Consider the following 15,863-nt stretch of genomic DNA (forward strand, 5'->3'; position numbering starts at 1 on the left):
TCTGGGTATCTAAATGTGGATGTCTCACTTAGGAGTTAAACCTTTCTCAGATTGCTAGTCATGACACCAGCCCAAGCAAAGTAGATCAGAGTTATAGCTTAGGACCTAATTCAAGACAAAAGCTTAACTTTGAGGATGCCACTGATGTTAATAGGGCTGTTCAACAATTTAAAAACGGGTATATGCTAAAGAACCTTCCTGAATAGCATCCTAAACCCATTCATTGGAGTTGAGAGTGTTCATTGACTTCTTACATGGACTTGTTGTCATTGGCAGAAAGAACAAAGTGTCACCCCTCCCTCCATATTTCTAGTATGCATTTAATCTATTCTTGAGAATTGTTTTTTAGAAATTTCCCATAATTTTTTTTCCAATAGCTCAACGATGCTGGCAGCTCATGTGTTAACAAACCCTAGTGAGTGATGTTCCGTAGTGAGCCAATTAGACGTGCTCTGAGCAAATTTAAACTGTTGGTAACCAAATTTAGATTATAAATGATAAAGACCCTGGCTGAGGTGACTGAAAAAAATCAAAATAAAATGTAGTCAGAGTATTGATTTTTATTACATGATGCGGACTTAATCTTACTGCATTTTCATATAGGCTATTTGATACATGCTTAGACAATGGTTAATATGGTATTGCAGCTCCATTTAAAAACTACATGCAAAATCCAGTCCCTCCTTGGGGTTTCTGGTCTTGCTGCATGCTCAGTTCTGTAGTAGAGTCTACACCAATGTTGCTACTGCCTGCATGCTGCGGGTGCTTTCAGGGCTTCTGTTGGCTTTGGGGTGGCCTCTCTCTCTGTAGCCGCTCTCTGGGCTGTACTGAGGCTGTGTCTGGTGCCTCCGGAAGTTCCTCACGGTCCGAATGGTGCGAGCGCAGATGACAGAGCTTGGGAAGTACAAACAGGCAGCCACGATACCAAAGACAGCAACAGCTGCATCACCTCCCTGCACCTCGCAGTTCATTGATGTGTATCCCCGGCGTGCATACAACCTCTCCCTCTTCTTGCATACATCTGTTGTGTTCACCTGGATGACAAAGTGCAGGTAGAGGCCAACGGCTGCAGTGTACGCCATACCAGCCAGAATATCAAAGGCACATTCTGCCATGAGCAGTGGCATGGAGAGGCGATGAATTGGCTTTGCCCCAATGACAAGGAACAGGAGTGTAAGTGCAGCCATTGTCAGGCTGAAGGCAATGCCCCCGTACACACAAGGGGCTCTCATCTGGCTGAACTGCATGTCCAGGTCTCTCACCTCCTTGAGTTCATATCCTTCAAATGGGCTGTAAGCAGTATCCAGGCTGAAGGAGCCCATTCCCAAGCCGCCCATGGAGCTGTAGCCTGAAATGGCCGCCTGGGCAGCCGCAACACAAATCAGCACCAGAATGCCGACTGTAATTTCAACAAATTTCAAAATACCTGAAGGAGAAATAAATATTGATTTTTAATATGCTGTTGACAAAAATAAGAACATGTGAATGCAAGTGCGCGTATACACACACACTGAGTTCCTTTCAGGGCTTATTGAGCTGCTTTGTTTAGCTGTTGTTATAGAAAAACCTTGCTTTGTAAATGAAGCATTTGCTTCAGAGGGAGAGTTATACAGCTGGAGCAAGATGGTTTTTTCAGTAATTTGACAGAGTGCTGGATGAGTGGATCAACCAAGAAAAATCCATAAAGATTTTACAACACACTTGGGCTACAGAGACGGCAAGTGAATAGTGGTCGTATTTTGTCCTTCAGCTCCTTGATGTAATGCTGAATGGGAGCTGTCCATCCTGAACTAAATTCTAATGAGATTTTTATAATTACATTTAAGAAGCTGAACAGTTGGCCTATGTTCAAATTACATTCGGGAAGGTGCACATTTAACTTATGTGCGCTCCAACTTTATCTCCTTTACAGGAAAATAAATTTTATGAAGCAATTGCTGTAGCTACTATCAAATGCGTCTTGTATGGTGTGGGGGTGGGAAATTTAAACCAGCCTGACGCTTTTTGGACATCTCTGACATCCACCCCCTTTCTTGGAGAAGGCTAGGCTGAAGTTCTAGGACTAAGGGTTTCTGAGCTGGCCATTTTCCTTTACCTACTGGCTGTAAGCAAGACCATAGAGGTGGATCCTACTGCTCATTTTTGTGTCTGATAAAACAAAATCTTAGATTACATTGATTATTAGCCACCAGGGGTCAGACTAAGATTAGTAAATGTTTTCCTGCAGTTCAATCAGTGGTTCTCAGTCTTCTTAGGTTCAAGACACCCCCAGATAGACTCGAGGCACTCCTTGTCAGGCACTCCTCAGAAAATGCCAAATCTTAGTTTTGGATAATTTTTTAACTACAGAATAATAACAGAGCAATTCTGCTGCAAAGAACTCAGAAAGACCACAATAGGGCAGAAAGTTGTTAATGCTATGATTTCCTATTGGAAATATCTGGGTTTATCTTGTGAATCATGTTTGTACACTTAACCATGCTTAACTTTGCGTGTCACACTGTGGCACCTTTGAAAGGATCTCAAGGCACTCCAGGGTGGCTGAGAATCACTGGGCTATATATTTGACTGTAGCTGAGCTGAATTTCAGGAGGTAAAAGTCCCTAGCATAACGAATGTGCTATGCTGCTTAAGACCTGAAGGTAATTACTGAGTCCCTATAGCTCTCACCTCCTCCTTGTAATAATAAGTGTGAACGCAGTCTTAGTGTTAGAAACTTGCCAAAATGCTCCTACATTTCTAGGCTGTTAAAAGTGGGACAGGCACTGGGCAGCTTTCAATAGTCCACTTTGTTCTGCAAGGAAAAACAGTGAATTAGCACAAGAAACCAGACCTCTTCATCTATTACATTGGCACATGCTACAGGGATGGGAGATTCAGCAGCCTTCATTAAGAACGGTCAGATACTCCCTCTTGTGTTTTGCCCAGGAAGGAGCGACTCCCTTGGTACTGATATCTTCCTAACTGGAAGGAACTTTGTACTGCAGATCTGAACCTGCGGTTCTGCTGTGCCCCTCTATTCACAAAGGGCCTGAGTCTGCTACGCTGCTTGCAGTGGGACTCCTCCCAGAATGAAGTTCTAATTAGCATTGAGTACTAGCAGGATGTGGCCTTAAACAAGTAGGAAAAAAAAATAAGTTAGAGGTGCAATCATTCCTGCAGCAGCCAGGAGTCGCTTTATAGCCTGTTGTTTCCAGAGAGACAGGGCAGTCGGGTTAGACGGGTTTATGTGCGTCTGTAAAGTTCCCCCACTGAACTGCCAGTACTTTATTGGCTGAGAATTTAGGTCCTACCTGAAGTCCAGTGTGTTGTGCTTAATATGCACGCACCACCTAGAGCAGTGGTTCTCAACCTTTTTTGTACCAGGGCCCATTTGTAAACAGCAATGACCTGTCCTGACTCAGTGCCCCTCATTCCTGACCCACTGCCCCCCAGCTCCTGGCTCCAGCCCCTCAATGTATGGGGCAGGAGGGTGGTTGTATGGGGGGCCCCAGCAGCCCCTTGCAGGCTGGAACTCTGCCAGCTTGCAAGGGAAAAGCCACCATTTCCCAAGTTTTTCTCTTTTAAAGGAAAATCCATTTTCAAGTTTGTTCATGACCCTTTCATATATATATTCTTATATATACATTCATATATTCTTGTGACCCACTTTTGGGTCACAACCCATGGGTTGAGAAACACTGATGTAGAGGATTCACCTCTTGAGTTACTTGCCACATATACAAATTGATTGTTAAATGTGCATCTGAGGTTCTATCAAAGGAAAACATGCATGTTCAGCTTTGCGTTTCACCCAGAGCAAATCAAGCAACTGTAAATTACTGTGGTACTGGGAACAGCTGGCAAGTTTTATACAAGCAATAAACTGCTAATGCAAACCCCAGAGGTTTGTATAGTCATCAGGGTGAAGAGAAGGAATCCTGAAGCCTTCCGAATGTTCAGGTGTTGCATGTTTTGGGCTACATCCAAACTCTGCACACAACTGTGTCGACATGGTTTAATTCCCTCCCTACTTTCTTTGTTACTGCCCCATAGAAAAACTCCCTCCTGCCACCTTCCTGTACCAACATATAGCTCTGTTCACATGAGGTATCTTTTGCAAAGGCTTCCCACAGCTTTTACACTGGCTCCTATGTTGTGCCCAGCCACATGTTTTCACTTTTGCATTTGTTACGCACACTCTGGCTTAGGTTTGACCATGTTGGAGAATCAGTCTGTTGCTGCACTGTGTCTACACTAGTGCCCTCTGTTACTCATACTAGTAGAGGTATACCAGTTTTAGTGCTCATGGGAAACATTTGCATAAAAAATCCTTCATTTGACTAGGTTTGATCTATATTTGTTTATATCGGATGCCCATTTTTCTGTACCAGATCAAACAATGGTGGGGGGGACCCATGTTTGGATACCATTGTGGAGAAACGAGCAAGAACTATATTGGTGTAAACACAGCTGTTAAGTGCTTCCACATTAAGGAGAAAGAGTTTGTACTTTGTCTAGGCTTATGACTGTCTGGCATGCATTTGGGATGTGTCAACTAACACCTGATAGGATAGTGTTCACCGTACTATGTATGATGCACACTGAGGTGGGGAAGTTATAGCTCTTAACATTTCACCTTTGTGTGTGTTTGTGCCTACATACACTGCCTTGTATTCTTTCAGAAGACATTGCCTACCATGTTTGAACAGCATACATCTAAATCCTAGCACATACCAAGCCTCCATGGTTAGACAGGAGTGGAAAATGGATGATATTGCCCATAAAGTGAAGGAGCTGTTGTTTCCACTCATGGATAGCTCTGCTTGCCTGCTTATAACTTCGCTGTTGAAAGCAGAATCCACACACAGAACAATTCTTGCCTCAATGCTTTATTCAAAAAGCATAATTATAAATGCTAGTGTTAGGCAATATTGAATGCAGGCAGATGGTGGCACTTGCTCTAGCTTGTGGGTAGAATTTGTTTTACATATGGATAAAGGGAAGCCTGCCATCAGGAGGCATAAATGATCTCAACTGCTTGGGTTTAATTTTAAAATTAAACCTGACATGTTGAAATTGGCTTTAGGAGAACAAGAAGGAATTTATCAGCTCTGCCCTGAACTATTGCTGCAGCTTTGAGGTAAGTTGGATTCATATGTAGGCTAATCAGGCCATAAAAGTGTTTCAGCAGTTTGTTCCCACTGTGATTTTTTTTTTTTTTTTTTTTTGACCAGTGAGAGTGGTTTTGCGTAAGGAACAATGGCTCATTGTTATGGTCTGGTGTGGAATGTGAAATGAGGTCTGGGAGTTTTAAAGGAAAACTCTATTGTGTGGGGTTTGGGGGTTTTTTTCCCCTTTCTTCAGAATGTGGCAGATTGATCTGAAATAATGGTATTGACTCCTTTGAAAATTGAGGCAGTTAAATTCCATCATGAAGTGAAGTACTGCTGCACAACCTACACCTGCATCAAGCAAGTATCCGGGTATAGGCTACACTTCTGGATGCCTTTCCATTCTTGGCTAATAATTCCTTGGTACTTCCTCACCCCAGCCCCATACTCTTCCCTGATCCACTTGTCAGGCACCTAATTTGGCCACCAAAGAGACCCTCCATCTCCTCAAGTGATCTCTCCTTGTACATCTCCAGCTAGCCTGGCTTTCTCCTCAGGTGGGGGAAGCAGCAGTGTCTGTCCCTGGCAAGTATGTCTCCCCACCGTCAGCATACCATCAATTTTCCTCTCCCTGTCTGACCCAGCAGATGATGGGCCATGGGTGTGGGAGGTGGGGTGGTGTATGTGTACAGTACAAGCAGCTAGAGGTGAGAACAGCCAGTACTGTTAATGTGATCTGCCTGGGTGATGGACATGATAGACAGGATCTTTCTAGAGTCTCATGTCACCTTTCCCATAATCAAGAACTGTAGAGGGTAAGGGTTCAAACATTGCACTTGTTCTGATTCTCTTGGGACTGTTGACATTTTCAGTGCCTTTTTTTTTCCCTGCCACAAGTGCTTGATGCTCTACTGTGGGACCCAGGAACTTTTCATGCCCTTCCCCAGGGACTGCACCCCATAGCTTGGGAAATGCTGATCAAGAACAGCACCCTTTAAATAATTCCTATAGACAATGACTGCTCCAAGATCTGCACTTTCAACACGCTGTCAAACACAACCTCTTCTAATCAGGAAATCTCTCTGTGCCCGACCTCCCGCCACCAATTATTTCTTCTCCCTCATTTTGAGAATTGGGTTTGTCCAAGGCCCCTTCCTGGTTCAAGTTAAATCGGAGTGCCCCAGCATCCAAGCAAATTTTGCAGCCCTGGGTTGGGCTGTGCTGTCTGCTCCAGAGAGCAGAGCTGGCCATGCCTCTCTGCTCCCTAGCTGGAGCAATAAGGGATGACTCACTGGCCCCCCTAGGCAAAACCGAGCTGGGGTCTGAGGCCAGGGAGAGGGGTTAAACTCCCCTTTCCCTGAGTACAGTGCTGCCCTGCCCTGTTTACTTATTGCTGGCTGTGACTGTGGGCTACAAATCCCAGAGGCACCTGGAAGCAGGAAAGGAAGTGATAAGCAACCCTGCAGAGTCCTATTGTTGTGATTCTGGACTACAAATCCCATAGACCTTGGGGGCAGCAGGAAGAGGAAGTGAACACACAGCCAGAGAGCTGTGCTCTAGCATCCCCTGGCTTCAGGCCTGAGCCACTGGAGGCATGTTGCTTTATTTCCTGAATCAAAAGTGAATGTCCGTTCATGTGCTTATTGGTTCAGTCTTTGCCACTTACACTAACCTGAAAAGACTGAATCAGTTCAGCCTCGGGCTTTTTGACTGTCTGTACTTAGCCCAAATGTACAAGGTTACATGTGTCGGGCAGCTAAATCATGCATTAAGGTAGCAAAAAAGTGAGCTGATGCCAGTGAATTACTGCAGTCTTCTGTGCACAAAGCAATGACCTTCTGTGGAAGTTAATACCAAAAAAATCACCTTACTTTAGTGATGCAGGATCATAACAATACAAGTATAAAAATAACTAGGTATTTGAACATGCCCTTACGGTTGCTGGTCCTTTATCAGTCATGGAGTTCAGTTTTCTCTTGTTATTGTTAAACAATCCCTAATGGGGTAATGTTTAAGTCAGATAACAAAAGTGTTATGTACTGGCAGCAAATTGAATTTAAATATCACTTTAACACCTAACTCTCTTGAGCACCTTTCAAAATATCAGCATTACTATAAGAAAAATAAAATTCAAATACACTCAAATTTTATGACCATATCCCTGTGGCTCAAATTATGGAAAATATCAGTTCAGGACAGCTTATCTTTCTTCACTGTTATCTTGCTGTTCTTCTTAGAAATATTGTTCCTTCCCGCTAGCATTTTCCCCTAATACTTCCTACAAAAACACACTTCACTTCTGGACATCTTCCTTATTTGCTCCTCCTGCTGCTGTGGTAAGACAACTTCCTGAAGTACGTATGGTGCTGGATTTTTGAGGAGGAAATCTCCCAACCTTGGAAACATGGGAGCTAGCACTTGGCATTTGTACCATGACCTTGTGTTCTACACTTCAGGTACTGATATTTGCACTGGATGTACTGACAGTCCTTTCTATAAGACAGAAAATAATGCCTGTTTAGTTCTGCAAACTTCCTGGTAAGAGTCACTTTTAAACAAGAGAATATCCTGGAGGTGAGGTGGTTTTTCTTGCTGGCCTTCTCCAAGGTTTTCAACAACCACTCCCTCTACATGAACTAGACTTGAACTACTTTTAGTAACTGGAAAGTACTTCAGTAGTTACTGCTTTTGCATTAAGACATTCGCTGGCCATAGCTAGGTTAAGCGAGTCCGTATAGTAAAAATTCTTATTAACTATGTACATCCTTGGGATAGAACCACCATCACTGCAGCCGACTATGCTGTAGTAACTAATATATATTACAATTATATAATTACAATATATATATAAATATATATATTACAATTCTCTTCTGAGGAAATGCAACTAAATTTAATATACAAACAAGCTCACATGAGGAACAGTATTAGTCTGTTATGGTGGTTATCTTCAAGGGCTGTTGGACTGAAAAGGGAACAGTTCTTTCCTTTAACAGAGTTAAGGAATTTGCTTGCTAAAAGCAAGATCTTCCTAAATCAGAATAAATGTGGATTTTTACCTGAACCTGGTCTGTCGTACATAGTGGGGAGCAACAAGTCCAAAACTGGTTGTTGTGATGCCAGGTTACCACTGAGTTGCAAGCCCAAAAGATACTTCCTTGCACAAAGTGGAGCTCGCAGCTATCAGTGAGATCACAATGGGGAAATTCTGGAGTCCCAGTTTTACTTTGTATTATGTACAGCAGTGGTTCTCAACTCTTTTTGATCTCAAGGTACCCTCCTCCTCCCCCTCTCTCCCCGCCACTGGACTTGAGGCCCCTTCATAACTTTTGTGAATTGAGTGGCATCCAATTTCAAAAACTAATTTATATATTACACTATTTATCCCCTTAGCTAAGGACTGAGCAGTAGGGGTGGGGGATCAACCAGGCAGGGACAAACCTGAGCCTGTACTTATCTGTTTATCTCCTCACACCTCAAGACACCCTTCAAAGGGTCTGGCGACACCCTGGAGTACCCCAGCCCCTGGTTGAGAATCATTTACATAGTGACATCATGGACTGGTGTCTACCTACTACTTAATACCAGCTTTCCTATTGCTTCTCCTTTCAGCTGCAGTTTCACTCATCTCTCAAAATCAAGACAATACTATCAGCACAACCCCATGAGGTAGATGATTAGTATTGACAGTCTATTTCAAGCATATATTAAAGTGCCATCAACTGCTAGTTCACCATACATGCCAAACAGCACAGCATAAACGGCTCTTAAAGCTCATACATTTGTCATATGCAATAGATATAGTCATTTTATGATACCAAATGCTTTGGTCATTTGTGTTGTATGGCAAATGAATAAAATGCCCCATACATTCTGAACAAATAAACTAACTGCTACTCCACTGTGAAATGTCATGTATTACCAGGCAGTTTTAATCTATCCACTTAGATAATAATGTGTACTTGTCTAAATTGTAACATTCCCTCAATCTCAAAACAATTAGAGAATTAAAAATGTCAAGATAATTATCCAGTCATGTTGTATCTCAGACTTGACTGGTAGGAGGCTGGGTAAAACACTATAGGGACTTATCATGTGTTATTCTCACGGTGATCATGTGTCAAAAAATTTACAGCAAGTTTAAGCAGAGAATTAGATACTTCAGAATGGCAAAATGAGAAAATTCTGACTGTTAACTGAAAAAAAATCGTAGCTTTTATTAGATACTAGGCATTAGCTCACAAATGTGTAGCCCATTGTCCCCAAAACTAGAAGGAACTGGTACTTGCTGTCTGAGTGAGTTTGAACAGTTTCTCAAATGTCCTTTATTTCATTCCCAAAGTTACCTATGGTCTATGCGTTAAATGATCCCTCAGTGGTATTGAACACCATCTATATATGAAAAAGAAATTATAGAAGGTTATTTACTTCAAAGGAGTGAATCTTTTGCTGTATAAACTTGTGTTTCTCATCCTGAAATAGTTTTGAAAATAGTTGTAGTACTCAGCAACCTTTCTTCTAAGGGCAATCACCATGGAAAGCAATTTATGACACAGTGGCACAAGAGAATTGTGTGTACTTAAAAGAAATTAATAGTGATTAATATGAGTGCTTGGGTTGTTTTCCCCTCTCCCTACCCTATACTGTTTATGCCACTAACCATAGAATCATAGGAAAATAGGGCTGGAAATGATCTCAGAAGGTCAAAGGAGGGCCATCCCCAACTATGCAGAAGTACTTTCCAACATGCATAGCTATGGCTAGAGATTTGGATCATATTTCTAAGAACAAGAACTTATGGATCCTTATACTTCAATGAGTGCTGGTTTATTAATGCATAAGCACATCCTGGAAGGTGGGGAAGGAAATCACTACTATTTTCTAATTTTATTTCCTACTGAAACAATGTAATTATTTCCATTCTCTGCTTTCAGTTTTTACCCTTTAGTAAGTTTACTTGTTGCTTTGAAATGAGATCTTTTTGAAAAGAGAGACAGAAGGCAGAGTAGGATTGTATCTTTGGACACCTATACATGTGCCGGACGTCTGCTCTGATGCATGCTAGTTAGCACATGTCGGGGTAGACTTGATTAATCAAGTCTGCTGGAACGTGTTAATTCACGTGCTCCAGTAGCCTCCTTGTCATGTCTATTCAGTGTCCCCATGCTTAAAAATGGCAGCAGGGGCACTTGAATTAAAGCTCATTGAACAAGCTTTAGTTCAAGCACCTCCACTGCCATTTTGAAGTGTGGGATGCTGAGTACAAGTGACACGGCAAGAACTTTAATTAGAGCGTCTCGCAGAGTTGATCTAATTAAAGCGCCTATCCCTCCATCCCAGAGCACATTTATAGACGCTCTTAGAGACTAACTGGAGAGACATATGCCTGAGCATTTGACAAGAAGTATCTTCACTTAGAACTTACCATACAATAGATGAGAAATACGATAGTACTAGCAAATTGCCCATCAAGAATGACTGGGGAGGTAGGAAGCTTGCTAACCTTAACCTAACACCCCCCCTGCCCTCCGTGTTGCCACTGCCACCACCGCCCAGGAGGTGGGAGCGGGTAGGGGGAAGCTTGCCCAGCAGTCCCCTTGGCCCCCCCTCCACCGGTACCCCACGCCGCTGCCGCCTCCAAAGTGCAGGGGGGAGGGGGGAGCAAGGCCAGTGGCACTGGCCTTGCCCACCTCCCCCGCTCCATCCCCTCTTTCCCCGCCATCATGGCAGTGCTCTGCTGTACTGCCACTGCTGCCTCCTGTCCATAACGCTCTTGGAGCACTCTGATTGGTTGTTTCAGTAACCAGAGTGCTCTAAGAGCATTACGGACAGACAGACAAATAGACTAAGCCCTTTATTATATTAGAATATTAGAATTCATCACATCTCCCCAAGCTGTATTACTGGCACTGAGGAATAGGAGTTTCATAATACTTCTTTCCGCCAACTTTCTTATTTGTTCCAAGATTTCTTTCTAAATGTCAAATAAGCAGAGAATTTCAATGAAAGTTGCAAGGTAAGTAGCTATGATGTCTAGTAAAGCAGAATAACTGACTGGAATTAAAGTAATGTATGGCTAAAAGGTGAAGACTCCATTTACTTTTATTGTATAAACCAAATTAAAGAAATGTTACTGTATAACTCAGTGCTTCATCTCTTTCACACCAATAAAAACACTGAAACAAAACTAAAGGAGTTGGAAATTTTGATAGGAAGCCCAATCATCTCCAGCTTATTTAAATCTGGGAATTTGCACTTTATCTTGTCTGAGGTTGTTCAGTCCAAGGTGTGGTATGGCCCAGTCTCCACATATCTGACCTTTCTGGTTCTTCCACCTACCTACAAAGTGACTGCCTTGTCATTTAACACAAACAAAAATAAAAAACAACCTCTCGTTACCATCCCTCTCCCCTCCCCCCCTCCCCACCCCCCCACCATAAAACCCTGACTCATCATCAAACATAAATTGCAAGGCTTCTTACATTGTCACAGAAAGAGACATGCAGGAAGTTCTTGCTATTAACTGTGAAAATAAAGTTAAAATTAATCTATCAATAGCTCTTTAAAATGGTTGGTGCCATGGAGGGTGTGAAGGAGGATGGGGTACTCTAGTCCTATACTCTCCCTCCTAAAATATTTACTACTTGCCACAGTTGGAACCAGGATACCGAGCTACATGGATTGTTGGTTTGACACAGTAGGACACTTCTAATTTACCAACAGACATGGGCGACTGGTGCCTCCTAATACTGGGAGGGCACCAGTGGCCGATTGCCGACTGGGGAGGATTGTTGCTGGCGGCAAACCCAGAAGTGCCACTGGTGTTTCTCTCTGTGGGGAGGGGAGGCATGGCCAATCTCAGGTGGTGCACCCACTACATGTCACCAATGCCAACAGACCAAGAATTATACTAACAAATATATGCTAAAATAGTTTTTCACCTGTGTTTCTCTTAATTTCAAAAGGCTGTGTTATACATTACCTGAAAAGAGTTATTGTAGGAAGCAGTTAGAATAAGTTATAGTAAGTCAAATCCTGTCTCAGGGAATTTTAGGTTTTTCTCCCTTTTCCTGTACCATTGTGGCTAGGGACAGAAGTTACACACAAACCAGTTTAAGTAATCAGAAACTGGTTTAAACCTGTAACAGAACAAAAGTTCAGTGCACATAAATCGGTTTCAAAATGGCCAAAACTGGTTTAAGATGGATCTGGTGGAATGTAGCATCAGACTTAACTGATTGAGGTCAAACTGGTTTATGGAACTTCTATGCCAGATCCCTTCCTGGTTTAAGTTACATCAGAGTCCCTCAGAATCCCAATATGCTTTTCAGCCTTCAGCTGGACTGGGCAGGGCTGTGCTGTTTGCTCCAGAGAGCAGGGCTGGCCCTGCCCCTCTCCTCCCTAGTTGGAGCACTATCAGTGCTCCAGCTGGCTGAGATAGGGGTGGTTGACTGCAGCCAGGGTCTGCCTGGCAGGGGCACAGAAGTGTTTGCCAGGCTTCTCCCTGCCGAATGCCCCTCCCTCACCACTCACTGCTCAAGCAGGGGTTCCCCCTCCCCTCCCCTCTCTCATGGCAGGGACCCCAGCAGCACAGACCCCAGCCAGCATCTGGCCATGTTTCTCCCACCACCCCCCTCCCCCCATGCTAGCTAATGCTGAGAGGTGTCTGTGCGTGCATCTCCAATTGCTTTGCAAAATGCCTGCACCCTGCAGGTAAGAAGAGCTTGAAATAATGAGAGATGCTTTTGTTTTCTTGATGGGCTGATAAGCTTTGTGTTCTGATAAGCTTCCAGTTAGCTGCTGGCTTGCTTCAAAGCCATCAGAGGTTTCTCCTACCCTGAAACCCTTATATCAAATGAAGTTTCACTATGCAGCAATTAATGCTGGTGATTGCATCTATGCATCAATTACTCAGCCTGGTTAGAGTGTAGCTTCCTGGTCCTGCAACCTGTCAGTGTTCAACAGGGGACAGGGAGAGGTGTGAGAAACGACCTGGTTTGCAATGAATGGGACCTGTTAGTGCTGTCATTTTGAGATTTAGGCAAATATGAAGCACTATCTAGTAGGATAATAAGAAGGTAGCAACAGATCTACCTGGAACAAACAAGTTCAAATTGTCACACTGCCCTCATCAACTCTTTGGGAAGTGGCTGTGCACATCCCAAAGAACAAGACAGCAGAGGCAGTTTCTGAGAGGCTTTGGTAACACTCACTTCCTGTCCACAGCTGTAGACAGCATGAAGAAGCAGGGAGAGGGAGATTAAAATGCTCATCCAGTATCATCAACAGATGCATGCACTCCACACAAGCAACTTCTCCTGCTCCCCCCTCCCCCCGCTTTGCCTTAGAGTGCTAGCCAGCAGTCAGGGTCTGGCAACACTCCCTGCCCCTTGAGTGGTAAGTGGGGAAAAGCCTGGCAAGGGCTGCTTCCACCTCCCTGTGGAGCACTGTGCAGGTCAAGTTTGGGGTTTAAACCCCTCGCTAATCATAGTGGCCTGCTAGGGCCTGGCCATGCCCCCTCTCAGCTCAGCACTATAGAAGGGAAGGGAGGGCTGCTTTAGCACCCTCCGGGGTTCTAGCCTGAGCTACTGTTCATCAAAAGTGAACATCTATCCACTTGCAAATCAGTTTAATTTACACAGGTTAGACTAACCTCCGAAGATTGAATCAATTCAGGCTTGGGCTTTTTCATGGGCAACTGGTGCTGCCTTAGTTGGCTGCTGCTGAGGGGGGGCGGGTGGTCCCCAACAGCCAATTCCATTGACGGGGGAGGAGTCCCCTTGCGGCCAATCTCGCTGCCCAGGGGGGGACCCCCACAGCTGATCCTGCAAAGGCCCATCGCTGCAGCTGCTTCCAGGAGTGGCTGCAGCCGCTTATTGGAGTAGCTGCAGCAATCGGCCAGCACTTACAGCAGGGGAACTGGCACTCCCACCTGCCCCACCTGCCCATCGCATAAGTGGCAAGCGCGGCCAGTTAGGGGGTGCACCGGCGCTCTCGGGGGGGGATGCACATGCACCCCTGTGCTCCTCCTACACGTCGCCACTGGGCTTTTTGAATGCCTGTACATAGCCTACAGGATTCTTCAGTACTAGCAGTTTGAAGTCAAGTCATTAAAAAAAAAAGATTAAAGAAGAGATAAATCAGTCTAGATGTTACAGCTGCCTCTGAGATCCCCTCTGGGCAAAAGTTTTGCATTTAATTTCCTCTGTCCCCCAACCCCAAAGTTGTTCCTTCACTTCTGTGAGGCAGAAGGCACTGAAAAAAGATGTACCTACCTAATTCTGTGTATTCAGAGAGTACACAGTTATCAACAGCTTACTGTAAAATCCAGAAAGCATAACAGAGTACTGAGAAGCTTAAAGATGCTTCCAGTTACAGTGATCTTGACTGTTAACTTTAATGACAGCAGATTTAAAAAAAATTAGGTATAACTTTCTTTGAAGTGAATGTTATCCCTAAGATGTAAAGAACTTATTTTTCCTTTTGGAGGATATTTGTAAAGACTTTTTCTTTGTTTTTTAATTTTAGTTTTGTTTATTTTCACTTTAAACAATCCAGCATACTCCTATATGCTGTCATCAAATATTGATCCTTTATGATAAATGGTATCAGTGGCTCATACTACTAAATATTTTTCTCCTCTGCACCAAATCTATGGGTTTATTGATACTTTTTTTAATAACATTGGTACTGATTAGTAATGAATTTCTATGGCAGTAATCCCCTGGTGATAGCAATAGCTATTCTTAATAGCGATGTTGAAAATGGAGGCCAGCAAGTTTATTGGAAAAACAGGCTTAAGAGTAATAACTGTTGCCATGCATGCTGTCTGTTTCAGTATAAATATGATCAATTGTAGGTTTACAAGATTGGTTATAATTTGTTATACTTCCATTTGATTATTACACTTGACAGTTTAATAAAAGCACTATGAAAAACAGGCCTATTGACACAGATATAATGTTTTGATACCTCTGCAGTTTTAATCAGGTTGGTAAGGACTGGTGTGGTTTCTATAAATAATGCAACATCAATATGGCACAGTTCAATATTGTAAGCAAATAGTGTAGTAGCAAATAGTGTATTACAAGCAATATTGTAAGCAAATCTCTGCAATAAAAATAAAATTTGAAGTCATAAATTTTCAGCTTAAGAGAGATTTGTACAGTCTTTCTGACATCTTGGGAGAAGATAATAGAGAAAGTAGCTTGCAAGGGTCAAGGGGAAGGTGTTGTACAGGAAAATTACTGCCCCCGCAAACATCAATAAATCTCAGTAGGAGGCATCAAGAGCTGAAAATACAAAGCACAACGGGAAAAAACGGATTCTGGCTTCCCATATGCAAGCAGAAGATAAGGAAAGGAAGAAGCAGAAGGCAGGGCTAAAGAATATCACTAAGAGCATCCTGTTGGGTCCTTTTAGCTGGTCAACCCCATCAACCTACCACAGTGTGTGTAGAGCAGTGATTCTCTACTGGGATGTCATGCTATATTAGCATTGTTAGGTGTGCAAACATCTACATGTGTGTCATAAAATAAGCCCAGAGATTTCAAGTAGAAATCCATAGTGTCAAAAACATTCTGACTTGTTATGGTCTCAGTTCTTTGTAACAGAAGAATGGTCTATTATTTTTCTGTAGTCAAGAAATGAGTGAAAGCTAAGAGCAGGCATTTTCTGATGGGTGCTTTGAGCCTAAGAGGGTTGAGAACCACTGGTGTAGAGGTTAGACTTATCCTGGCCAGAAGGCAAAGAAGGGAGTACAGTGAGAGC

At 43.2% G+C, this 15,863-nt stretch overlaps 1 protein-coding gene across 1 annotated transcript in view; it reads right to left on the reverse strand.

The window, feature by feature from the left end:
* Nucleotides 1–550: 550 nt before the first annotated feature.
* The window catches only part of LOC102378891 (MARVEL domain-containing protein 3-like), a 29,927-nt gene continuing 14,614 nt past the window's right edge, over nt 551–15,863 (reverse strand). The window contains exon 4 of the mRNA XM_006033311.3: nt 551–1,426. Within this exon, the coding sequence (XP_006033373.1) occupies nt 729–1,426 (698 nt within the window). The 3' untranslated portion in view covers nt 551–728. The remainder of the gene's footprint in view (nt 1,427–15,863) is intronic.

Source organism: Alligator sinensis, unplaced genomic scaffold, assembly GCF_000455745.1.
Source record: "Alligator sinensis unplaced genomic scaffold, ASM45574v1 scaffold1222_1, whole genome shotgun sequence".
Lineage (NCBI taxonomy): Eukaryota > Metazoa > Chordata > Crocodylia > Alligatoridae > Alligator > Alligator sinensis.